This window comes from Chlorocebus sabaeus, chromosome 23 (genome assembly GCF_047675955.1).
Source record: "Chlorocebus sabaeus isolate Y175 chromosome 23, mChlSab1.0.hap1, whole genome shotgun sequence".
Lineage (NCBI taxonomy): Eukaryota > Metazoa > Chordata > Mammalia > Primates > Cercopithecidae > Chlorocebus > Chlorocebus sabaeus.
This window is the reverse complement of record NC_132926.1, coordinates 47,166,428-47,192,009: the sequence shown is the minus strand read 5'-3', so window position 1 is coordinate 47,192,009 and position 25,582 is coordinate 47,166,428. Positions and strand designations below refer to the sequence as shown.

The following is a 25,582-nucleotide window of genomic DNA, read 5'->3' as shown; positions in this document are numbered from 1 at the left end:
ACCAACGCATTTAGAATAAAAGAATCATCCACAGGGTCAGATTAACGATGCATCTTTCTGGCCTAACAGTGTCTCTTTGATGGGCATAGAGATAAGGGGACTATGGCTACTCCATCATAATTGTATTATTCAATTAATAATAGCTACCACTTGGAAATGCTTCCTGTGTCCCAGGGCACTGTGCTCATCACTTTACATCTCATTTAATCTATAAGACTCTATACAACTTCATCTCCACTTTACAGATGAAGAAACTGAACTTTAAGTTACATAACCTGCTGAGTGTGTACTATCACATGTGCTGAAGCTGGGATTCATCAAGCGGCCAAAAAACCCAGGTTCCCTTACCATTGCTATGTTAACCAATAGACTGATGTATTTTAAATCGGTTTCTATTTTTCCAACCTCGTAAGTTTGAAAAGCTGCACTCTGCACTGATTTAGTACTGGCGGCTGCTTAAAAATTGCCTTATTCCATTTTAGCAGGCCCTCCCCGCCAAAATACCCTAATTACTGGTATCATCCTCTCTATTCCGAGAATTTTCTCTTAAGACTCCCGCTCTGTGCGTTTGCTTGGGAAGGCAGAGCCCTGTCCTCATCTCCCCATCTACGCTTTCCTCATTCTAAGCCCTTTCCTATGTTCTTTATGTTCGAGGTGGCTCCACCTCCACCATGAGCCAGAGCCAATGATGCTCATGGCCCCAACCATACTTAAAGATAGAGATTGCCCTGTAAGGTAAATCAGTTAAAATCAACCTCTCCTGCCCTGAGTTGATAGGTAGGGTTAGGGTTGCCAGATGTCACAAAGTTACAGGATGCTCAGTTTTAGGGTATATCCCTTATTCTATAAGGGTTACAGTAAAAAATATTCATTATGTGAAATTCAAATATAACTGGGTATCAGGTATTCTATGTGGCAACCCTAGGTAGGGGAGTACGGGTAAGGCAAGAGATTAGAAGATTTGCAGTCTCGAAGGTTTCTGCACCTCGATGGGACACTAGAAAGGAAGGCTTCTGGGCCTTTCTGGCTCTGGGAATGAAGCGTGGAAAACCCTCCTTACGCGGGCGCAGTGCTTCAAGCAGCCAAGCCCTGACTTCCGAGGGAAGAAAGGAGGCCATGGGCCTCTGCCAGAGCCCTTCTCTGAACTCTATGGTCAGCAGAGTTCAAAACGACCTGCGAGGTCTGGCGCTTAGCTCCTAATGGGGTCTCCAGTCCAGCGGCGACGGCCAGCGGCTAGACGCCATCCGCCCGACTCCAAGATGGCGCCCGCCACAGCTGCCAGGTGTTAAGATGGTGGCGCGGGGCCGCGCCCGCGCTCCCACACTCTCCTCCCCCAGCCTTCCTCGGGCTGGTAGCACGACTCGCGTAGCCGTGCGCGGGTTGCCTTTCGACCTGGGCAGTGGTCCTGGCTGCCGGTCGACGACCGCCCCGCGTCATGCGGCTCCTCAGCTGGTGGCAAGTACTGCTGTGGGTGCTGGGGCGTCCCGTCCGCGGCGTGGAGGGTGAGTGTGGGCCGGGGGCGGTGCATGAGATGACTGGGCGAGCTGAGGTCCACCCGGGCGACGCTCCGGACCTGCGCGAAGGCCGGCGGTGCGCGGCTCACCCCTTCCTGGCGTCCTCCCGGGCGCGGCTCCCTGACTTCTCTCCCCGCTCACCGCCCGCTCGTGGCCGGTGGAAAGGGGCCGGCGGGCGGAGGGCCGGTGGGCGGGAGCCTGGACGTGGTTGGGCCGCGTTCAGGCCGCCTTCAGCTGGCGGCTGGTAGCCAGAAGGGACAGTCCGGTAAGTGCTGCTGAGGCACACCCTCTGGTGTGAGCACTTTATTATTAATAACATCATATCAAATACCGACATTTGTTGTCGCCGTATTAGGAGCCAGGAACTGTGCATCGTGCTTTATTTACATCATTATCCCATTTAATACTCCCACAAACCCTCGGTTCCATTTAGTGTCTCCATTTCACAAATGAAGATGCTGAGGCCCCGCCTAAGTTTGCGCTTCTGGTAAGTGGCAGAAGCCTGTCTCTGACGCCAAAGCCCACGCTGGAGTCCACGCTGCTGGACCACTGTCTTAAGGAGGCCACCCTTGTTCAATCGCTGCATGAAAAACAGACGAGAAACACGGGAGACTCCCGGTAACCCGCAGCTTGCCGGTGGGGAAGGCAGCCACCCTAGAGGCATGGCGAGGGTGGGGAGTGGAGGCCTTACTTTCATGCCCCTTCACCCCACTCCTCATAGTCCTGTTAAAGTCCAGACCCTTGGCCTTGCTTGTCATTCAGACCTTAACAGGAACAGGCAGGTCTTTCTTTTCCCTGGGGTGTCCTGGATGGAGGCAGGATAGCAGAAGGTTGTGGAGAAGGGTGAGTCGTAGTAACACAATTACCATGAATGGAAGCACTCACTGTGTACCAGGTACTGTGCTCAGTGCTTTACAAGCATCATCTTTTGGAATCTTTACTGTTTTGTTTTTGTTTTTTTAAGAGATGAAGGCTTGCTCTGTTGCCCAGGCTGGAGTGCAGTGGCCGATCATGGCTCGCTGCAGCCTTGAACTCCTGGGCTTAAGTGATCCTCCCACCTGTTTCCCAAAGTGCTGGGATTACAGGTGTGAGCCACTGCTCCCGGTTTATGTAATTTTTATTTTTATTTTTTATTTTTTGAGGTGGAGTCTGGCTCTGTCGCCCAGGCTGGAGTGCAGTGGCGCCATCTCGGCTCACTGCAACCTCTGACTCCTGGGTTCAAGCGATTCTCGTGTCTCAGCCTCCCAAGTAGCTGGGATTACAGGCGTCTGCCACCACGCCCAGCTAATTTTTGTATTTTTAGTAGAGATGATGTTCCACCATGTTGGCCAGGCTGGTCTCGAACTCCTGACCTCAGGTGATCCACCCACCTCGGCCTTCCAGAGTGCTGGGTTTATAGGCTTGAGCCACTGTGCTTGGCCTTAGTAATTTTTAAACGCATATGCAGTAGATGTTATTGTTCTCATTTTATAGAAGTAAACTGAGACTCAGAGCTAGTAAATCCTTTGACAAGGTCATACAGCCAGAAGTTGAGGAGCGTTGATTCAAGCCCTTGTCTGCCTGACTTCAGAGCCCAACCTCTGCATTTTCACTACACTCAACTGCCAGCCTCACAGAGGTGATGGCATGTGTTAGATATCTTCTGTTTCAGCCCCTCCACCCTGCTCTGTGCCCTGTGTGGCTGTCCTGTGTGGAATAAATACCAACCGTCCTACTGTCTTGCTTCCACTGCATTGGAATGAGGGGAGAGTGAGGTCAGGGTATTGATGCTCTCCGCTCCCTCCCTGAGAGGTTATTGCAGGCTGGCTTTGCCCCCAGTGGAAGGCATTGAATTCTAGAAAGCTGCCCTCTGTGTTACCCTTGATGTTTCAAGGTTTTGTGACTACTTCTCTCTCTGGACTCTTAAGCTCTGTGAGTGGTAACTGGCTCCCCCTTTCCTGTTATTGGCCTTGGAGTTCCTTACCATTGCTTTTCATTTCTCTCCACCCAGCCTACACATTAGTGGTCCCTTCATTGAACTCTCCTCAACTTGCCCAAGTTAAATGTTCTGCTTCCTGGCAGAACCCTGGCTGATTCATGGTTCAGCTTGGGTCTTTGGTCATCATGGTCAGGCCATGAATGGGGTGAAGACAGAAGGAACTTCACCAGCTGATTTCTTCTCAGAGTAGCTGAAAATATAAGGGGTGTGTGTGTGTGTGTGTGTTTTTGTTTTTGTTTTTGTTTTTGTTTTTTTTAGCAGAGGATGCCACAGGCAGACTATGTTAGCCTCAGATGCTGAGGCCCTGAGAGACTAAACAACCTGGAGGTAGCAATGCTATCCAGGTGTCTAGGAATGGAAGCACACTCCTGGCTTCAATACCCCTATGCCAGTCTAACCTAGGCAGTCAGCTAGCAGATGCTGGGCACTGGGGATCCAGTGGTGAGTCAGAGCAGCAGGCCTTTGGGGAAGGCAGCCACTAAATAACTACAAATTACTAAGAAAATTGCAAGACTGGGCCAGGCGCGGTGGCTCACGCCTGTAATCCCAGCACTTTGGGAGGCTGAGGCGGGCGGATCACAAGGTCAGGAGATCGAGACCACGGTGAAACCCCGTCTCTACTAAAAATACAAAAAATTAGCTGGGCGCGATGGTGGGCGCCTGTAGTCCCAGCTACTCAGGAGGCGGAGGCAGGAGAATGGCGTGAACCCGGGAGGTGGAGCTTGCAATGAGCTGAGATTGCCCCACTGCACTCCAGCCTGGGCGACAGAGCAAGACTCTGTCTCCAAAAAAAAAAAAAAAAAAAAAGGAAATTGCAAGACTGAGAAATGCATCAAGGAGAGTCCCAGGGCATTTTTGGGAGCTGTAATGGGAGACCTCCCACCCTGGTCTGAGGGTCAGGGAATGTGTCCTTACAGAGGTGACATTTAGGGTGAGATCTGAATGAGGAGGATGAAGGATTAAGCAGGAGGACGCTTCCCAGCAGAGAAACAACCCTCAGGAAGGCTCTAAGACAGGTGGGGATAGGGGGAGTATAAATGATCAGGGACTAGAGAGATCTGATGGCCACAGGTGAGAGTGCAGATAGAGGCCACACTGGGGCCTGGTAGCTCTGCTACAGAATGCAGATGCCTTCACAGGGTGGGGGAAGCTGCTGAAAGAGTTTTAGTAAGGGAGTGACATGATCAGATATGGCTTTTATCTTTCAGTTTCACTTGTATTGCTGTGAAGATCAGGGTCTGGAGTGGGGATAGCAGGCTGACCAGGGAGAACAGTTTAGCTGGCTACAGCAGTTGCCCAGACGAGAGCTGGCTGTGGCCTTTGCTGAGAAGTGTTAGTCGGGATGGGGAAAGTAGATGGATTGTGAATGTGTTTAGCAGGTAAATTTTTTTTTTTTTTTTTTTTTTTGAGACAGAGTCTCACTCTTGTCGCTCAGGCTGGAGTGCAGTGACACCATCTTGGCTTACTGCAACCTCCACCTCCTGGGTTCAAATGATTCTCCTGCGTCAGCCTCCCAAGTAGCTGGGATTACAGGCATGCACCACTATGCCTGGCTGATTTTTTTTTTTTTTTTTTGAGATGGAGTTTTGCTCTTGTTGCTCAGGCTGGAGTGCAATGGCGCGATCTTGGCTCACTGCAACCTCCGCCTCCTGCGTTCAAGTGATTCTTCTGTCTCAGCCTCCTGAGTAGCTAGGATTACAGGCGCCTGTCACTACGCCTGGCTAATTTTTGGTATTTTTAGTAGAGATGGGGTTTCACCATGTTGGCCAGGCTGGTCTCGAACTCCTGACCTCAGGTGATCTGCCCGCCTTGGCCTCCCAAAGTGCTGGTATTACAGGCGTGAGCCACCACGCCCGGCCTAATTTTTGTATTTTTTAGTAGAGATGGGGTTTCACCATGTTGGCCAGGCTGGTCTCGAACTCCTGACCTCAAGTGATCTGCCCGCCTTGGCCTCCCAAAGTGTTAGGATTACAGGTATGAACCAGCAAGCCTGGCCTGCAGGTGAATTAATAGAACTTAGTTATTGTGTTATTGTGCCTTTCCATCTCTTTGAATTTTAAGCATCAGTTGTCGTCGTCATCATCATCACCACAGCCATTTATGGAGTGCTTAACCTACAGGAACCATACACATCTTTTCTCATTTAATCTTCACAGTAGCCTTGGAATTTTCTACATCTTGATGGTATTGTCTCCATTTGCTAAATGAGCACACAGTATTGCCTATGGAAAATATGGATTGCTGTCCCTCCAACCGCTGGCTGTTTTTGGTCCCTCCTCATTTGGCTTTCCTGCGAGAAGCCGTTGTGAAAACACCTGCAGCTGGTAAAGAGCCTTCTGAGAAAAGCTGGAAGGGTGTGAAGGTGCTGACCTAGGCTAGGGCTCCCTGGCAGAGTTGGCATGGTGCCCTCACACTTGTCCAGACAACTTCTTTGCTGCCAGTGGTGCAATAATTATCACTTTATGTATAGCTCAAACTGCAGTCTCTTAAAAGGCACATTACCAGTTGGGCGCAGTGACTCACGCCTGTAGTTCCAGCACATTGAGAGGCCAAGGTGGGTCGATCATTTGAGGCCAAAAGTGTGAGACCAGTCTGACCAACATGGTGAAACCCCATCTCTACTAAAAATAAAATAGTAGCCGGGTGTGGTGATGCGCATCTGTAATCCCAGCTCTTTGGGAGGCTGAGGCAGGAGAATCGCTTTAACCCGGGAGATGGAGGCTGCAGTGAACTGAGATCGTGCCACTGCGCTCCAGCCTGGGCAACAGAGCAAGACTCCGTCTCAAAGAAAAAACAAAAAAGAAAGGCACATTAGCATGGGAGGGTTCAATGGCTGTCATATAGTATGACATTTTTATCTTCTTGTGGAATAATTCAGTGTTTCTTTTCTTCCTAATTCCTAAATGAAAACACTGGTACCTGAAGGCGTAAGTTTTTTTGTTCCTAATCTGTACTGTGTACTTAAATATTTTTACAAGGTGCAGGGGGATGGAGGGGACAACACTCTTGAACTTAAAATATCAGCTCCATGCACCACTTACACTCCATTTTGATTTTGTGCAGGGGCTATCTGAGGGTGATCAGACAGAACCAGATTATAACTTGTGCCCTGATTTTTTTCTCTTGAGGTTCTTCGTTTTGGCATTCTTCATTTACTTGTGGAACCTAGAACGTTGATTAGGTAGCAAGAGCAAATCTGTAGAGCTGCTGTGTTTGGGAGCAGGGTTGGACCCCAAACCTGGCATCCTTCCTTTTCCAGACTCTTAGCCTCTCTGGCTTCATTTCCTGCTTTGTCTTGTGGATGACACAGAAAATGTGTGTGTTTGTTTTTTCTTCTGATCATACAGGCAATACACACTCATTAACCAAAGGCTACAGAAATAAAAGGCTATAGAAATACCGCCAATGTGATCCCGCCCCTCCACCGAATTGGCAAAGCTCCCTTCCCAGGCACCCAGCCCTTTCTCTGGATTGTAGTCACAGAAGTGCTTGACCTTCTGCTAAAGACTCACTTTGCTGCCCAAGTCCTAAACTCTGTCCTATGTAAGCGCCATTGCCACCTCTCCCTTCTTACCTGCTTTCTTTTTTTTGGATACAGTCTCGCTCTGTTGCCCAGGCTGGAGTGCAGTGGTGTGATTCTTGGCTCACTGCAGCCTCAGCCTCTCAAGTTCAAGTGATTCTCCTGCCTCAGCCTCCCAAGTAGCTGGGATTATAGGTGCATGCCACTATGCCTGGCTAATTTTTGTATTTTTAGTACAGATGGGGTTTCACCATGTTGGCCAAGCTGGTCTCGAACTCCTGACCTCAAGGAATCCGCCCTCCTTGGCCTCCCAAAGTACTGGGATTACTGGCGTGAGCCACCGCACCCGGCCCCTTCTTACCTGCTTTCTCATCCGCTTTGTGTATCCTCAAATTGCTCCTATGTTCCGAATACCGAAATAGAAACCTCCCTTAGTCTTCCCTGCCTGTAGCGAATCTACCCTACCTTCCTCACCTCCTTTGTAGCTAGATTTTTGGAAAGAATTGTGTATATTTATCCATGTAGTTACCATTTTGGGTTCTCTATTTCTTTATGTGGATCCATATTTCCAACTGTTAACGTTTTTCTTCTGCTTGAAGGACTTCCTTGAAGATTTTTGTCGTTTGCTGGTAAACAACAAGATTGAAGATTGAAGATTCTTGAAGATTTTTGGGTTTGCTGGTAATGAATTCTTTCAGCTTTTGTATGTCTGAAGACGTGAAGAAGTATTTATTTCACCTTTTTTTTTTTTTTTTTTTTTTTGAGATGGAGTCTCGCCTGTAGCCCAGGTTGGAGTGCAGTGGCACTATCTCAGGTCACTGCAACCTCTACCTCCCTGGTTGAAGCGATTCTCTTGACTCAGCCTCCCAAGTAGTTGGGATTACAGGCGCCCGCTACTATGCCTGGCTAATTTTTTTTTGTATTTTTAGTAGATACGGGGTTTCACCATGTTGGCTAGGCTGTTCTGGAACTCCTGACCTCAAGTGATCCACCCCCCTCGGTCTCCCAAAGTGCTGGGATTACAGGCATGAGCCACCGTGCCCAGCCAAAAGAATTTTTTTTTCTTTTTTTTTTTTGAGACGGAGTCTCTCTCTGTTGCCCCGGCTGGCGTGCAGTGGCACAATCTCTCGGCTCACTGCAACCTCTGTCTCCTGGGTCTAAGTGATTCTCCTGCCTCACCCTCCTGAGTAGCTGGGATTACTGACGTATGCCACCTTTGTTTTTGAAAGATATTTTTTCCATATACAGAATTCTAGATTTATAGGTTTTTTCTTCTCTGATGTCTAATTTGCCATTAATCTCATGCAGTGCAGTTTTTTTTCATCTCAGACATTGCAGTTTTTGTAGTCAGAGATGCCGCTCTGGCTTGCTTTGTTTTCAGTGAGAAACCTGTTGTTGTCCTTTGTTCCTCGCTACATGATGTTTTTTTCCCCCCCTCTGGCTGCTTTTAAGATTTTTTTCTTTGTAACTGGTTTTGAGCAATTTGATTGTGATGTGCTTTGTTGTAGTTCATTGAGTTTGGGTTTTGTTGAGTTTCTTGGACCTGTGGATTTATAGTTTTTACCAAGTTTGGAAAGTTTTTGGCTATGATTTCTTCAAATATTTTTCTGTTCCTCCATTCTATTCTCTTGCCAGTACTCTAGTTATCTGTACATTAGGCCACTTGAAATTGTCCTACAGCCCACTGATGCTCTTAATTTCTTTCCATTCTTTTTTTTTTTCCTGTGTATTTCATTTTGGATAGGTTCTATTGCTGTCTTCAAGTTGACTATTTTCTTCTGCATTGTCTAATTTGCCATTAATCTCATACAGTGCAGTTTTCATCTCAGACAATGTAGTTACTGTAGTTTACATCTTTAAAAGTATGATTTGGGATGGGCGCAGTGGATCATGCCTATAATCCCAGAATTTGGGAGGCTGAGGCGGGTAGATCACTTGAGGCCAGGAGTTTGAGACCAGCCTGGCCAACATGGCAAAATCCCGTCTCTAGCAAAAATACATAATAATTAGCCGGGTGCAGTGGCTCACGCCTGTAATCCTAGCTACTTGGGAGGCTGAGGTGGGAGAATTGCTTGAACCTGGGAGGTGGTTGTGCCACTGCACTCCAGCCTGGGTGACAGAGCGAGACCCTGTCTCAAAAAAAAAAAAAAAAAGGCCAGACCTGGTACCTCAGTGGCTCACACCTGTAATCCCAGCGCTTTGGGAGGCCGAGGTGGGCAGATCACTTGGGGCCAGGAGTTTGAGACCAACCTGGCCAATATGTTGAAACCTCATCTCTACTGAAAAATACAAAAATTAGCCGGGCGTGGTGGCGGGTACCTGTAATCCCAGCTACTCGGGAAGCTGAGGCAGGAGAATCCTTTGAACCTGGGAGGCGGAGGTTGCAGTGAGCCCACATTGTGTCACCGCACTCCAACCTGCGCAGTAGAGGGAGACTCTATCTCAAAAAAAAAAAAAGAAGAAAGAAAAAGGAAAGAAAGCCAGGCGTGGCGGGCTCATGCCTGCAATCCCAGCAGTTTGGGAGGCCAAGGCGGGAGGATCACCCAAGGTCAGGAATTCGAGACCAGCCTGGCCAAGATGGTGAAACCCCGTCTCCAGTAAAATATATAAAAATTAGCCGGTGTGGTGGCGGGCACCTGTAATCCCAGCTACTTGGGAAGCTGAGGCAGGAGAATTGCTTGAACCTGGGAGGCGGAGGCTGTAGTGAGCTGAGATCATGCCATTGCACTCCAACCTGGACAACAGAGCGAGACTCAGTCTCAAAAAGAAAAAAAAAAAGGTACAGTTTGATCGTTTTTATTTTTATTTAGTTATTTTTTTGAGACAGGGTCTCACTCTTTTGCCCAGGCTGGAGTGCGATGGCTTGATCTCGGCTCACTGCAACCTCTGCTTCCCAGGTAGATTTTATATTTTTTAATATCTTATATCTTGATATCTACTTTACTTTTTGAATGTAATACAGTTATAATTATTGTTTTAATATCCTCTTCTGCTAATTCTGACATGGGTGCAAGTTCTGGGTCAGTGTTGCTTGATTGATTTTTCTCATTATGTGTCCTATTTGCCTGCTTCTTTATATGTCTGATAAGTTTTTATTGGATGCCAGGCATGAATTTTACTTTGTTGAATGCTGGATATTTTAGATTCCCTATACATATTCTTTTTTTTTTTTTTCTCTGAGACGGAGTTTTGCTCTTGCTGTCCAGGCTGGAGTGCAATGGCATGATCTCTGCTCACTGCAACCTCCACCTCCTGGGTTCAAGCGATTCTCCTGCCTTAGCGTCCTGAGTAGCTGAAATTACAGGTGCCCGCCACCACGCATGGCTAATTTTTAATATTTTAGTAGAGACGGGGTTTCACCATGTTGGTCAAGCTGGTCTCAAACTCCTGACCTCAGGTGATCCACCCATCTTGGCCTCCCAAATTGCTGGGACTACAGGCGTGAGCCACCGTGCCTGGCCCCCTATATATATTCTCAAGCTTTGTTCTGGGGTACAGTTAAGTTACTTGAGAACAGCTTGATTCTTTCAGGTTTTGCTTTTAAGCAAGCAAGCTGTATTTTCTTTAGGGTTAATAGTGTCCCATTACTGAGGCAGGGCCTTTTGTATACTCTACTCAGTGCCCTGTGAATTACGAAGTTTTCCAGTCTAGCTGGTAAGAAGAGGTACCATTCCCTGCTCTGAGTGAATGTTGGATACTGTTCCTTCTCATCCTTTCTGATAGTTCTTTCTCTGGCATTGGATAGTTTACTCACATGCATGTGCTGACCAGTACCCTGCTGTATACTTAGCAGGGGGCCTCTACAGATCTCTGGAGTCCCCTCTCTATATAGCTCTCTCATCTGCAGTATTCTGTTTTGCAAACTATTGCTTCTTGGTCTCCTTGGACTCTTAGCTCCATCGCTTCAACTGGGAGAGTCTGCTGGGCTCTGCCGGGATTTCCCCTCCTTGAGCCACAGTGGGAACGCCGTCAAGGCAGTAAGTTGGAGCAGTTGTAGGGTTCTCTTCATTTGTCGCCTGTTTCTCGGATTTCACTATCCTCTGTTGCCTGGTAACTAATTTCCTGAAACTGTTGTTTTATATATATTATCTGTTTATTTGGTTGTTTCAGTAGGGAAGGTAAATCTGGTTCTTGTTATTCCATCTTGGCCAGAGCAGAATTCCCAGATAATGTTTTTGAATCTCTGAATGAATCCACAGAGCTCTATGCCCTAGTGCGAGGTAGATCCGTTGGGTAACTGTAGCTCATAATAGCCTATTGTATATTTCAAAATAGCTAGAAGAGAAGAATTTGAATGATTCTAGCATGAAGAAAAGACAAATATTTAAGGTGATGGATATCCCCAATGCATGGATCTGATCTTTACAAATTGCATGAATATATTGATTATCACATGTGCTTTGAAACTATGTACATCTATTATGCATCAGCAACAACAAAAAACTCTACAGGGATATTCTTTGAGATCTTATACAAATGTCATACCTTAGGAAGCCCCCAGACCTTCCCAACTTTGAAGTCAGTTGGTCACTGACACTCCAGTGACATGCTGTTGGCATGCAGAGCTCATCACCCAGCCAGTGGTTTCCTAACCACATGGTGAGGTTTCCTGAGGGCTGCTGGCCTCATTGGTTTCTGCTGGTTCGTCCCTGGCACAAAGTCTGGCAGCTGGTGTTGAGTTGGTAAGAGTTGGAGGGCAGGAGGCATTGCTACGGAGGTGAGTGGAGATGAGTAAATGGATGTATGAGACTGCCTGGGACTCTTCCCTTATCTGAGCATTATGCTCAAGATCCACCTTCTAGCTCCAAAGTGGGAGAAAGTTCTCTTCTTCCTCCTGCTGCTGCCGAACCCATCTCCCAGCACTCCCAAGGGTAGCAGGCAGGAGAGCAGAGTCCAGTTGTCAGAGGCTACCTCAGGAAGGAGCTGCTGTGTAGCTTGAGCAGTTCTTCAGGCATTGTGGCTCAGCATCCCTGAGGTATCATGGCAGGGGGCCTACGGCTCGTTCTGGAGTAGCAGCCAGAAGACTTTGCTCCCAGACTTGGCTTTGCTGCTTACTATCTGTGTGCCATTGGACACTGTGCTGAGCCTCTCTGTGCCTTGCCTAGTTACCTGTTCAGTGGGCTTGATAACCCTTGTCTTGCCCATCTCACAGAACGGTTATAATGTTTGCAAAGATGCTTTGCTCTAGTAGAATCTTGCATAAAACTATGATCATTTTCTTGGATACTATTAAACAAATGAAAATCTTATCAAAAAACGTAAGTGTTTATATTCTGTTTTCCTAATTAGACATCTAACTGGGATGTTTTTGGTTATGATCCACATGGCAAGCAGCAAGTTTAGGGCAGAGCTGTGTGTTTGTCTATTATTTGACATTCATTATTTTGTTTGTTTGTTTGTTTTTTGAGACGGAGTCTTTCTCTGTCACCCAGACTGGAGTGCAGTGGCACAGTCTTGGCTCACTGCAACCTCCGCCTCCTAGGTTCAAGCAATCCCCTTGCCTCAGCCTCCCTAGTAGCTGGGATTACAGGTGCCTGCCACCATGCCCAGCTAATTTTTGCATTTTTAATAGAGACAGGGTTTCCCCATGTTGGCCAAGCTAGTCTTGAACTCCTGACCTCAAGTGATCCGCCTGCCTTGGGGCCTCCCAAAGTGCTAGGATTACAGGCGTGAGCCACCGTGCCTGGCCTTCTTTGACATTCATTAATCTATTAATAGTACCTGCTCGTGACCTTCTTCCTAACCTGGGAAATGGTGGGTAGCTCTCTGATAGTTTAACGAAAGGAGACCTTTTTGTCTCCAGAGGGGAAAATTTCATGTTAGAGGGGAACTATAATTCTTTGGGGTTCATTTATTTTGAAGTCAAGTATGACTCTGAATGTGCTGGCATGTTTTAGTTGCAGAGGAAAGTGGTCGCTTATGGTCAGAGGAGCAGCCTGCTCACCCTCTTCAGGTGGGGGCTGTGTACCTGGGTGAGGAGGAGCTCCTACATGACCCGATGGGCCAGGACAGGGCGGCAGAAGAGGCCAATGCGGTGCTGGGGCTGGACACTCAAGGCGATCACATGGTGATGCTGTCTGTGATTCCTGGGGAAGCTGAGGACAAAGTGAGTTCAGAGCCTAGCGGCGGCACCTGTGGCGCTGGAGGAGAGGAGGACTCAAGGTGCAACCTCCGAGAGAGCCTTTTCTCTTTGGATGGTGCTGGAGCACACCTCCCGGATAGAGAAGAGGAGTATTACACAGAGCCAGAAGTGGCGGAATCGGACGCAGCCCCGACAGAGGACTCCAATAACACTGAAAGTCTGAAATCCCCAAAGGTGAACTGTGAGGAGAGAAACATTACTGGATTAGAAAATTTCACTCTGAAAATTTTAAATATGTCACAGGTAAGGAAACATTATTTAGTGCTTTTCTCCTTTTCAGTACATTTATTTTATGATTAATACCCTATCAACTTTGAAATGGAAAGTCATGATCTTGATCATATTGTAAGCGAGATAGCATTTAATGGCTGCTTTAGTGAAAATCGACTTTGCCCTCTGTGATGTTTATAGGGAAACGAGGAGATATAACTAGTGTTGATTATGCTTTTCAGGTGGCCTAAACCTAGTTATCTTTGGGCCAGTCCTACTGCCAAACCTCACGATAAAAATCCCAGTGGACAGATCGTTGCTTGGCACCAAAATCATAGCATTTTTTTTCTTTTTGAGACAGAGTTTTGATCTTGTCACCTAGGCTGGAGTGCAATGGCATGATCTTGACTCACTGCAACTTCCGCCTCCTGAGTTCAAATGATTTTCCTGCCTCAGTCTCCCGTGTAGCTGGGATTACAAGCATGCACCACCATGTCTGGCTAATTTTGTATTTTTAGTAGAAATGGGTTTCACCATGTTGGCCACGCTGGTCTCAAACTCCTGACCTCAGGTAATCCACCCACCTCAGCTTCCCAAAGTGTTGGAACTACAGGCATGAGCCACCATGCCCGGCCATTTTTGTTCTTCTAAATGAAGTATTTATTTATTATACAGGCAACTTAAACATATCTGGATTAGTAAAATGATAATATACCATTATTTAGTAATGCCCCTGGAAAATATGTTATATTGATGAAAAGTTTCTCTTTCATCAATGACTGACAGTTTCTGTGGGGTGGTTCCGAAAACAGAAGGGTAGGATGCGTTCACGCTGCTTATGTAAGACAGGTAAATCCTGACTCTAAGAGCTGTGATTGCTTGTTGTCAATGAGGACACAGCACCTTTAGTGCATATAGCTCCTCCAAGGGCACTGCTTGGCGCTGGCTTTGCATCCACTCTTGAGTGCCTGTAGATGCTGCAGTCTGTGGGACTCTCACAGGTGTCACTCACATGACTGGGAGAGAGCAGTTTAAACAATCTGAGTTATGGATTAAACAGGTGGTGGCAGAGATGGTGTACTCTTTTTCTTTTTTTGAGACAGAGTCTCTCTCTGTTGCCCAGGCTGGAGTGCAATGGGAGGATCTGGGTTCACTATGACCTCTGCCTCCCGGGTTCAAGTGGTTCTGCTGTCTCAGCCTCCCGAGTAGCTGGGATTATGGGCACATGCCACCACACCTGGCTAATTTTTGTATTTTTAGTGGAAATGAGGTTTTACCATGTTGGCCAGGCTGGTCTCAAACTCCTGACTTCAACTGATTTGCCCACTTTGGCCTCCCAGAGTGTTGGGATTACAGATGTGAGACACTGCGGCTTGCTAGAACAGTGTGCTCTTTAATTGATCTAACCTTTGGCCAAATACATCGATATGACTGCTTAGTTCATACTTAGCTCTGCTGAGATGATAGTTTGAATCTGAGATCATAGTCCTCTAATAATTCCATTTTAGATGGTTTGAGATGCACAATTCAAAGGTGGGGGCAATTGCCCGGACCCTGTGAGTACTTAGTGCAGGCATTCCTCAAAGATACTGCAGGTTTGGTTCCACACCACTGTGATAAAGCAAATATCGAAGTGTAGCAAATCACATGAGTTTTTTGGTTTCCCAGTGCATACAGAAGTCATACTATATTGTAGTTTATTAAGTATACAGTAGCATTATGTTTAAAAAATGTATATACCTTAATTTAAAAATACTGCTAAAAAATGCTAACAATCACTTGAGCCTTCAATGAGTTGTAATCTTTTTGCTGGTAGAGGGTCTTGCGTTGATGTTGATGGCTGCTGACTGATCAGGGTGGTAGTTACTGAGGGTTGGGGTGGCTCTGGCAATTTCTTTGAGACAAGAGTATTGCTCTGTCACCCAGGCTGGAGTGCGGTGGTGAGACCATGGCTCACTGCAGCTTTGACCTCCCAGGCTCAAGTGATCCTCCCAGCTCAGCCTCCCGAGTAGCTGGGAATACAGGCATGTGCCACCATACCTGGCTAATTTTTTTCTTTTTTCTGTAGAGATGAGGTCAAACTATGTTGCATAGGCTGGTCTCAAACTCCTGGGCTCAAGTGATCCTCCTGTCTTGGCCTCTCAAAGTGTTGTAAGTTGTGAACCACAATGCCTGGTCCACAGTTTCTCTCTTTCTTTTTCTTTTTCTTTTTCTTTTTTTTTTTTTGAGATGGAGTCTCACTGTGTCACCCAGGCAGGAGTGCAGTGGCCTGATCTCAGCTCACTGCAACCTCTGTCTACCAGGTTCGAGCTATTCTCCCACTGCAACCTCTCGCCAAGTAGCTGGGATTAGAGGTGTGCACCACATACCCAGCTAATTTTTGTATTTTTAGTAGAGACAGGGTTTCACCATGTTGGCCAGGCTGGTCTCGAACTCCTGACCTCAAGTGATCTGCCCACCTTGGCCTTCCAAAGTGCTGGGATTACAGGCAGGAGCCACCACGCCTGGCCTGTGGCCCACAGTTTCTTAAGACAACATTGAAGTTTGTCACACTGATTGATTCTTCTTTCACAAAAGAATTCTCTGTAGCATGCAATACTGTTTGATAGCATTTTACCCACAGTAGAATTTCTTTCAAATTTGGAGTCAATCCTCTCAAACCCTGCGACTGCATTATCAAATAAGTTTATGGAATACTGTAAATCCTTTGTCATCATTTCAACAGTGTTCACAGCATCTTCACCAGGCATAGATTCCATCTCAAAAAACTACTTTCTTTGTTTATCCATAAAAAGCAACTCCTCATCTCTTCAAGTTTTATCATGAGATTGTAGCAATTCAGTCCTATCTTCAGACTCCACTTCTAATCCTAGTTTTCTTGCTATTTCTATCACATCTGCAATTCCACCCTCCATTGAAGTCTTGAACTCCTCAACGTCATCCATGAGGGTTGGAGTCAGCTTATTCCAAATGCCTGTTAATGTTGATATTTTGACCACCTCCCATGAATCACAAATATTTTTAAAGTCATCTAGAATGGTAAATCATTTCCAGAAGGTTTTCAGTTTATTTTGCCCAAATCCATCAGAGGAATTGCTATCTATGGCAACTATAGCCTTATGAAATATATTTCTTAAATAATAAGAGTTAAAAGTTGAAATCCCCCCTTGATTTGTGGGCTGCAGAATGGATACTGTGTTAGCAGGCCTGAAAACAACATTCATCTCCTTGTGCATCTCCACCAGAACTCTTGGGTGACCAGATGCATTGTCAATGAGTATAATATTTTGAAAGGAATCTTTTTTTCTGAGCAGTAGGTCTCAACAGTGGGCCTAAAATACTCAGGAAACCATGCTATAAACAGATATATTGTCATCCAGGCTTTGTTGTTCCTTTTCTAGAGCACTGGCAAAGTAAATTTAGCATAATTTTTAAAGGCCCTAGGATTTTCAGAATGGGCAATGAGCAGTGAGCATTGGCCCTGCGGTTGCTCATACCTGTAATCCCAGTACTTTCAGAGGCCAAGGTGAGTGGATTGCTTAAACCTAGGAGTTCCAGACCAGCCTGGGGAATATGGTGAAACCCTGTCTCTACAAAAAGTACAAAAATTTGCCAGGCGTGGTGGTGGGCACCAGCTACTTGGGAGACTGAGGCAGGATTGCTTGAACCCAGGAGGTTGAGGCTGCCGTGAGCCATGATTATGCCACTGTACTCCAGCCTGGGTGACAGAGAAAGACCTTGTCAAATAAATAAATAAATAAGACTTATTGTCAAATAAATAAATAAGACACCAGCTGCATTGGCCTCTAAAAAGAGTCCACCTGTCCTTTGAAGCCAGGCATTGACATCTCTTGTCTAGCTATGAAAGTCTTAGAAGCCATCTTATTCCGATAGAAGGCTGTTTTATCTACATGAAAATTGGTTGTTGAGTATAGCCACCTTCATCAGTTCTCTTAGCTAGATGTTCTGGGTAAGTTGTTGCAGCTTCTCTGTTTTTTTTTTTTTTCATTGGTCTTTGATGTTACTATGTTGTAGCTTCTCTTTCAGCACTTGCTGCCTCACCTTGCACTTTTATGTTCTAGAGACAGCTTCTTTCTCAAACCTCATGAGCCAACCCCAGCTAACTTAAGACTTTTCCTCTGCAGCTTCCTCACTTCTCTCAGCCTTTGTAGAATTGAAGAGAGGGCCTTGCTCTGGATTTAGGCTTTGGCTTAAATGTTCTGACTGGTTTGATCTTCTATCCATGGCATTAAGATTTTCTCCATATGAGCAATAACGCTGTTTCGCTTTCTTATCATTTGTGTATTCACTGAGTAGCACTTCTTTTTCTTTTTAAGCATCAGAGGTCACTGCACTGGATGGAGTAGCACATTAACTTCCTTTAAAAACTTTTGCTTTGCATTTACAATGTGGCTGTTTGGTGTAAGAGGCCTAGCTTTCAGCCTGTATCCTATGTTGGCATTCGGCATGGCTTCCTCACTAAGCTTAATCAATCATTTTTGGCTTTGATTTAAAATGAGAGCTGTGCAACTCTTCCTTTCACTTAAACAGAGGCCACTGCAGGGTTATTAATTCATCTAATTTCAATATTGTTATGTCTGAGGGAGAGGCCAGAGGAGAGGGAGAGAGATGTGGGACAGCTGGTCGGTGGAGCAGGCAGAACTAGACATTTATTGATAAAGTTCACTATCTTCTATGGGTACAACTTGTGGCACCCCAAAACAGTGACAACAGTAACATCAAAGATACTGATCATAGATCACCATAACAGATATAATAATAATGAAAAACTTTGAAATATTGCAAGAATTACCAAAATGTGACACAGACACAAAATTGAGCACATGCTATTGGAAAACTTACTCGATGCAGCGTTGCCACAAACCTTCAATCTGCAAAAAATGCAATGTCTGCAAAGTGCAGTGGAGTGAAATGCAGTCAAATGAGGTATGCCTGTATTTGAAATGATGAATTATGAAAAATATTAAAATAACTTGTAATATTAGGAAAGTGCAGAGGAAAGTTTAAAACTTTCTGCTTAATTCAGCAAGACTTAAAAAAAGTGATAGTTTTTGATCGTACTTTTTTGCTGATTCCTGGATTCATATGGTTCAAAATCCAAAAGGTTCCTGAGGGTCCCTCCTCTCGCTGCTCCCATCCACCTGTTCCTCTCCCTGAAGCAGCAGTGTGTCCTGTTTCTTGTGTATCCTTTCGGAAAAATGTACTTTTACTGCTGACTTTAATGCTTGTTTCTTTTACCACAGGACCTTATGGATTTTCTGAACCCAAACGGTAGTGACTGTACTCTAGTCCTGTTTTACACCCCGTGGTGCCGCTTTTCTGCCAGTTTGGCCCCTCACTTTAACTCTCTGCCCCGGGCATTTCCAGCTCTTCACTTTTTGGCACTGGATGCATCTCAGCACAGCAGGTATGTTCCGTTGGTGGGGTTTACGTCCATCCTCCTGCCTGATGGTTGCAGTTATTTGGAGGTCCTAATTAGTTAAGTTAGAAGCAGAGGAGGGGGGCATGAGCTTTGTCTTGGGATTGAAGGCAAGGCAAGAATGAATATTGAGGATTGTCATACTCCTGAGGGAGCTGTCACTCTGCGGAGGCCCTTTAAAGAAAGTGGGCTGTTCTCTGTATGGTGGATTTAAAGGTGGCAGGTGATAGCACCTGATGGCAGGGGAGGGGCCAGAAGACTTTTGAGGGCTGTAGCCAGACTGAATCAGCACAATTGCTATCACAGTGGGATATTCCTTTGTGACTTTAATGTGCAGGTTCAATCCCCATCCCAAGTGCCTAATTCCCAGCACCCCTGTTTTGTGTCTACTCAGGATTTCTTCCTTTCTTTTTCTTTTTCTTTCCTTCTTTTCCCTTTTCCTCTTTCCTTCTTTCTTTCCTCCGTACTTATTCTTGCAGTCATGTTCTGTAGTAGGCACTCGATCAAGTAATGAATTAATTTAGCTCTTTAACATGACATTTACCTTTGTTTTATATTTCTTGTGTATCAATCACTGGGTTTTTGTCCAGGCTGGCCTTGAACTCCTGGGCTCAAGGGATCCTCCTGACTTAACCTCCTGAGTAGTAGGACTACAGCCAGGCGCCACCATGACAGGCTTGTCTTTTTTTTTTTTTTTTCCCCCCCCGAGGTGGAATCTCGCTCTGTCACCTAGGCTGGAGTGCAATGGTGTGATCTTGGCTCACTGCAAACTCCGCCTCCTGGGTTCAAGTGATTCTCCTGCCTCAGCCTCCTGAGTAGCTGGGATTACAGGCACCTGCCACCATGCCTGGCTAATTTTGTATTTTTAGTAGAGACAGGGTTTCACCATGTTGGCCAGGCTGGTCTCAAACTCCTGACCTCGTGATCTGCCTGCCTCGGCCTCCCAAAGTGCTGGGATTATAGGCGTGAGCCACTGTGCCTGGCCGAGGTCTGTCTTTTTTAAATGTTTAGTAAAGTAAGTTACAGAGAACTTTGTTGAGATGGTATGTTTCTCCTAAGTGCCGCGATTGTGCATGAGTTATAAACTGTTCTTCTCTTCCAGATCAGGTGCTTCTTAGCAGGTCAGCCTCAACAAGGAGGTTGTGTGTAAATAAATCTAGAACATCTGAAAAATGGTCAATTGGTGGTAAAATGAAGTTGAGTAAACTTCTGTTACTCTGTACTTGAGGCCAGATGCAGTGGCTCACACCTGTAATCCCATCACTTTGAGAGGCCGAGGTAGAAGGATCGTTTGAGCCCAAGAGTTTGAGACCAGCCTGGACAACATGGCAGAACCCCATCTCTACAAAAAAAAAAATACAAAAAATTGACTGAGGATGGTGGTACACACCTGTGGTACCTCAGCTACTTGGGAGGCTGAGGTGGAAGGATTGCCTGAGCCCAGGGAGGTCAAGGTCACAGTGAGCCATGATCCTGCCACTGTATTCCAGCCTGGGTGACAGAGTGAGACTGTACTCCAACCTGGGTGACAGAGTGAGACCTTGTCTCAAAAAAAAAAAAAAAAAAAATTGTATTCCACTGATTTTCATTGTGGGAATATAATTGCCAATGTTTACCTGAAACTGTTTATGGAGAAAGAAATGGCTCAACAAATAAGTAATTTTCATATAGGCTTCTGGGTGATATCTAAGTGACTGGGCCCAAGGGAGCAGACTGATTGGAAGGACAGATCACGTCAGTGTCCAGCTTTGGTGGGGCCTCCACTGCCCCCAGGCATATTCAGTGCTCTTTGGTTCTGGGTCTCACACTGTCCCTCCTTCCTCTCCCACAACTCCCTCCCCAACCTGCTTTCTTCTTTTTTCCTTCAGCTCCATGTTGTACCTGGTGTGGCGCCTTAATTATGGAGACTAAGGCTCTTGCGCTTATTATATGGGCTGGGACATGTTTGCTTCTTATGTTAATATTTAAGTTACAGCATGTATACAAAAGAAAAAAATCCTGGTTATACAATATTACTATTTTACTAATGTGGAAAACTGAGGCTTAGCGAGGTTAAATAATCTGCCCAGAGTTCACACTGGTTCAGTGGCAGAACTGAGGCTTCAACCCCGAGTGTTTTGACTTGGGAGCTTATTACCACTAGTCTGTATTATGTAAAAGTGAAATAAGCCCCCTCAGTTATATTACTTCCAAACAAGTCATCCTGCCCTAATTGTGAACATCCTGGTGTGTTTGTTAGATCGTGTACTCCTTTGTGCCAGCTTACCAAACTAATTGCCTACTGTAAGTTGATCTTGTTTTGAGGGACAGGGATGGGCATTCTGAAGAGTTGGAAATTTTTTCTGTCAAGTAAATTGACACAGTGTGCTTTGTCCATGAATTAGAGTTTTCTGGTCTGGTTTCTGTAGACATGAACTTAACTAGTGGAATAATTGTGCCATGGGTAGATCCATATTATAATTGAAAGCAACTCAGATTGCAGAAAAGGAGTGCCCCCAGCCATGACCCATAAGCAAAGAGGTCAGAAACAAATGAAAAAGTGGAAAGTTTCAAGTGTCAGAAATCTCCGTAGGTCACGTGCAACTTCCTCATTTATTTTTGTCCATTCTGAGATGGTAATTGTATGAGAAAGCCCTTTATTAATAATAAATTCAGGTTTTTTGACTTCTTTCTCTTGTAGCCTTTCTACCAGGTTTGGCACCGTAGCTGTTCCTAATATTTTATTATTTCAAGGAGCTAAACCAATGGCTAGATTTAATCATACAGATCGAACACTGGAAACACTGAAAATCTTCATTTTTAATCAGACAGGTATGTGGAAGTAATGTGCTAAGGAAGAAGATATTCTATTGCTGGGGGTCTGTGCCTTCTGTGGGTTCTGATCTGCTATAATCCTTAAGTGAAGGATTCAAGACTAACTTTGACTTGTAAAACCGCTCTTCTAATGAACTGTTACAATCCTGTTAAATACTTCCCAATCAGTATGAAGCTTAACATGAATAGGTAATTTTAATTATTATAGACACTTCCCCACCTTTTTTTTTCTTTTTTTGAGACGGAGTCTCTCTCTCTCGCCCAGGCTGAAGTGCAGTGGTGTGATCTCAGCTCACTGCAAGCTCCGCCTCCTGGGTTCATGCCATTCCCCTGCCTCAGCCTCCCGAGTAACTGGGACTACAGGCGCCCACCACCTCACCCAGATAATTTTTTGTCTTTTTAGTAGAGATGGTGTTTCACCATGTTAGCCAGGATGGTCTCAATCTCCTGACCTCGTGATCCACCCGCCTCGGCCTCCCAAAGTGCTGGGATTACAGGGGTGAGCCACCGCACCCCGCCTTTTTTCCTTTTTTTTGAGGCAGAGTCTCTGTTGCCCAGGCTGGAGTGCAGTGGTGTGATCTCGGCTCACTGCAGCCTCCCCGTCCTAGGTTCAAGTGATTTGTGTGCCTCGGCCTCCTGAGTAGTTGGGATTACAGTTGTGTGCCACCATGCCCACCTAATTTATGTATTTTTAGTAGAGACAGGGTTTCGCCTTGTTGGCCAGGCTGGTCTCAATCTCCTGGTCTCAAGTGATCCACCCGCCTCTGCCTCCCAAAGTGCTGGGACTACAGGTGTGAGCCACTGTGCCCGGTCTATTATAGATACTTTATTGATTGATTGAGATGGAATCTCGCTCCGTCACCCAGACTGGAGTGCAGTGGCACAATCTCGGCTCACTGCAACCTCTGCCCTTGGGTTAAAACGATTCTCGTGTCTTAGCCTTCCTAGTAGCTGGGATTATAGGTGGGCACCACCACACCTGGCTAATTTTTATATTTTGTAGTAGAGACAGGGTTTCACCACCTTGGCCAGGCTGGGCCTGCACTCCTAACCTCAAGTGATCTGCCTGCCTTGGCCTCCCAGAATGCTGGGATTACAGGTGTGAGCCACCATGCCTGGCCTGTTATAGACACTTTAAAACAAGTTTTATTGAAATATAATTCACATACCATACACTTTACTTATAACTTTTAACGCACATTTTTCACTTAATATTTACACAAAGGTATGCATAAATCATGAGTGTACAGGGTGATGAATTTTCACAAAGTGAATACCCTGGGTAACCACTCTGATCAAGAAACAGAACATTGGCTTATGCCTGTAAACCCAAGACTTTGGGAAGCCCGTGCGGGCGAATCACTTGAGGCCAGGAGTTCGAGACCAGCGTGGCCAACATGGCGAAACCCTGTCTCTACTGAAAATACAAAAACTAGCTGGGCATGGTGGTGGGTGCTTGTAGTCCCAGCTACTGGGGTGTCTGAGGCATGAAAATTGCTTGAGTCCAGGAGGCAGAGGCTGCAGTGAGTTGAGATCGCAGTACTACATTCCAGCCTGCTTGACAGAGTGAGACTCTGTCTCAAAAAAAAGAAAGAAACAGAACATTACCAGCCTCCCTTCAGCACCACTGCTCCTGCCTTCCCCAAGATAACCACAGTCTTGACTCCTAATATCATAGACAGTGTTACTTGTTTTGGACTTCATGTTAATGGAGACATACAGGATATTTTTCTTTTGTGTCTGATTTTTTCATGCAATGGTATGCTTGTGAGATGCACCTGCATTGTCATGTATGGTTATGTTTTGTTCATTTTCTTTGCTGCTACTGTTCCATTTATTAATCCATTTGTAGATGCTATCTTAATTCCTTAATATTTGCCAAAACATATGGCCTTATTTTTTATTGTTTGTAAAATATTGTAAAGCATTGTAAATTGAAAAAATTACCTCCATTGGAAAAGTTCATTCCTCTAAAGCCTCACTGTCTCACTTGTGAGCATCCCACTCTTCCCAAAGTGTACTCCCTGGAAATAAATAGAAACTATAACACACATTGCATATATATTAAGGTGCATATAATCATTTTAGCTAACACTAAAGAAAAAAGAGCTGAGTTGGCTGATAGGAGTAAAAGTAGGATATTACAAGGTGGTTAGCTAGTCCAAGTCTTGTCATGGATCCCTGATTGTCATTTCGATTGATGTGTGGAGAGGGAGCCATTTTGTTCAGTGCTCTAAGAAAACCTAGAACACAAATCTGGGAGTCAGAGCATCTTTGGTAATCCCTGTTCCCAGTGCTGGCTTGTTTTTATAACAGTTCTTTCAGTAAATTATTAAAAGCATTTTAGGGCCGGGTGCGGTGGCTCACGCCTGTAATCCCAACACTTTGGGAGACTGAGGTGGGTGGATCAACTGGGGTCTGGAGTTCAAGACCAACCTGGCCAACATGGTGAAACCCCATCTCTACTAAAAATACAAAAAAATTAGCCAAATCCTAGCTACTTCGGAGGCTGAGGCAGGAGAATCGCTTGAACCCAGGAGGCGGAGCTTGCAGTGAGCCAAGGATCGCGCCACTGCACTCCAGCCAGGGTGACAGAGCAAGACTCTGTCTCAAAACAACAAAACAAAAAACATTTTGCATTTAGCGTTACTTAACCTGTGAAAACATTCTGTAGGCACCTGAGAGGAGTTTTACTAGTTACTTACTGAACTTTGGTCTCAAAAGACACCAAAAGACAACTCTTATAAACACATTGAGTAATAAACTGCTGATGAGTTCACAGAAATTCTAGTGTTTTAGTTGTGAATAGCTGAATGGATTCCTGATCCTTTGATGCGGTGGGGAGAAAGGCAACTTACAAATTATACTGACAGGCAAGTGAAATCCATCGCAGATATTAATATATATACTAGTGGCAGTGCTTATTTTAGGACTGCATGTCATTTTGCATACCATGCATAATACTTGAGAAAAAGTCTGTGGTGGGTGCTTTTTCTGTCTGATTTGAAACCAATGATTTTTCTTTCAGGTATAGAAGCCAAGAAGAATGTGGTGGTTACTCAAGCTGACCAAATAGGCCCTCTTCCCAGCACTTTGATAAAAAGTGTGGACTGGTTGCTTGTATTTTCCTTATTCTTTTTAATTAGTTTTATTATGTATGCTACCATTCGAACTGAGAGTATTCGGTGGCTAATTCCAGGACAAGAGCAGGAACATGTGGAGTAGTGATGGACTAAAGAAGTTGGAAAGAGGAACTTCAATCCTTCGTTTCAGAAATTAGTGCTACAGTTTCATACATTTTCTCCAGTGACGTGTTGACTCGAAACTTCAGGCAGATCAAAAGAATCATTTGTTGAACAACTGAATGTATAAAAAAAATTATAAACTGGTGTTTTAACAAGTATTGCAATAAGCAAATGCAAAAATATTCAATAGAGTGGACTATTCTTGTTTTTACTGCATGAACTTAATCCAGTATTTGAAAAGTAATCCAGTTTGAAATGTGAAGATGTATTCTGGTAGAACAGTGAGTAGAATGACATGCTTACTATACAGAAGGCAAAAATAGGACTCTCAGATAATAGTTTTAGGAAACCCTTGATTTCTTATATATGTTTAAGAAGGTTAGTTTTCTGTTTCTTTGCAATTTTTCTTCCAGAGTCCATAGCAGGAAAGTATGTAACGAGAATTGGTTAGTGTGACCCCCTCAAGTAGCAAGTGATGGAAAATAAAAGAATCAAATACCTTGATGTTTGTGATCTCTACTTTCACTCAAAAAATTTGAAGTGTTTTAAGTTGTTTCTGGGTAAAGGAGATGTTAGGAGAAAGGAAATGCTGTAACTAAAGCTCAATTATTATCAGTTCTATGCTAATGTATACATTTTAATCATAGTTATCTAACCAGCATGCATTAATTGAACCTTAAAATGTTCCCAGCAGGCTGGGCACAGTGGCTGATGCCTGT

The 25,582-nt window shown here is 45.1% G+C and overlaps 1 protein-coding gene across 3 annotated transcripts; it reads left to right on the top strand.

Moving 5' to 3' along the window:
• Positions 1 to 1,294: 1,294 nt before the first annotated feature.
• Positions 1,295 to 25,367, top strand: TXNDC15 (thioredoxin domain containing 15). 3 transcript variants are annotated; one of them, XM_038007701.2, is made up of 6 exons: positions 1,295 to 1,502; positions 7,612 to 7,693; positions 12,910 to 13,397; positions 18,629 to 18,792; positions 21,485 to 21,615; positions 24,647 to 25,367. In XM_038007701.2, the coding sequence occupies exons 3-6, from the start codon at positions 13,011 to 13,013 to the stop codon at positions 24,841 to 24,843; spliced, it is 879 nt and encodes a 292-aa protein (XP_037863629.2). In that variant the 5' UTR covers positions 1,295 to 1,502; positions 7,612 to 7,693; positions 12,910 to 13,010; the 3' UTR covers positions 24,844 to 25,367. The 3 variants fall into 3 exon arrangements, with proteins under 3 accessions (XP_037863629.2, XP_008012669.2, XP_037863628.2); XM_008014478.3 differs by lacking the exon at positions 7,612 to 7,693 and having other exon boundaries at positions 1,296 to 1,502; XM_038007700.2 differs by lacking the exons at positions 1,295 to 1,502; positions 7,612 to 7,693 and adding an exon at positions 1,643 to 1,779.
• Positions 25,368 to 25,582: the final 215 nt, after the last annotated feature.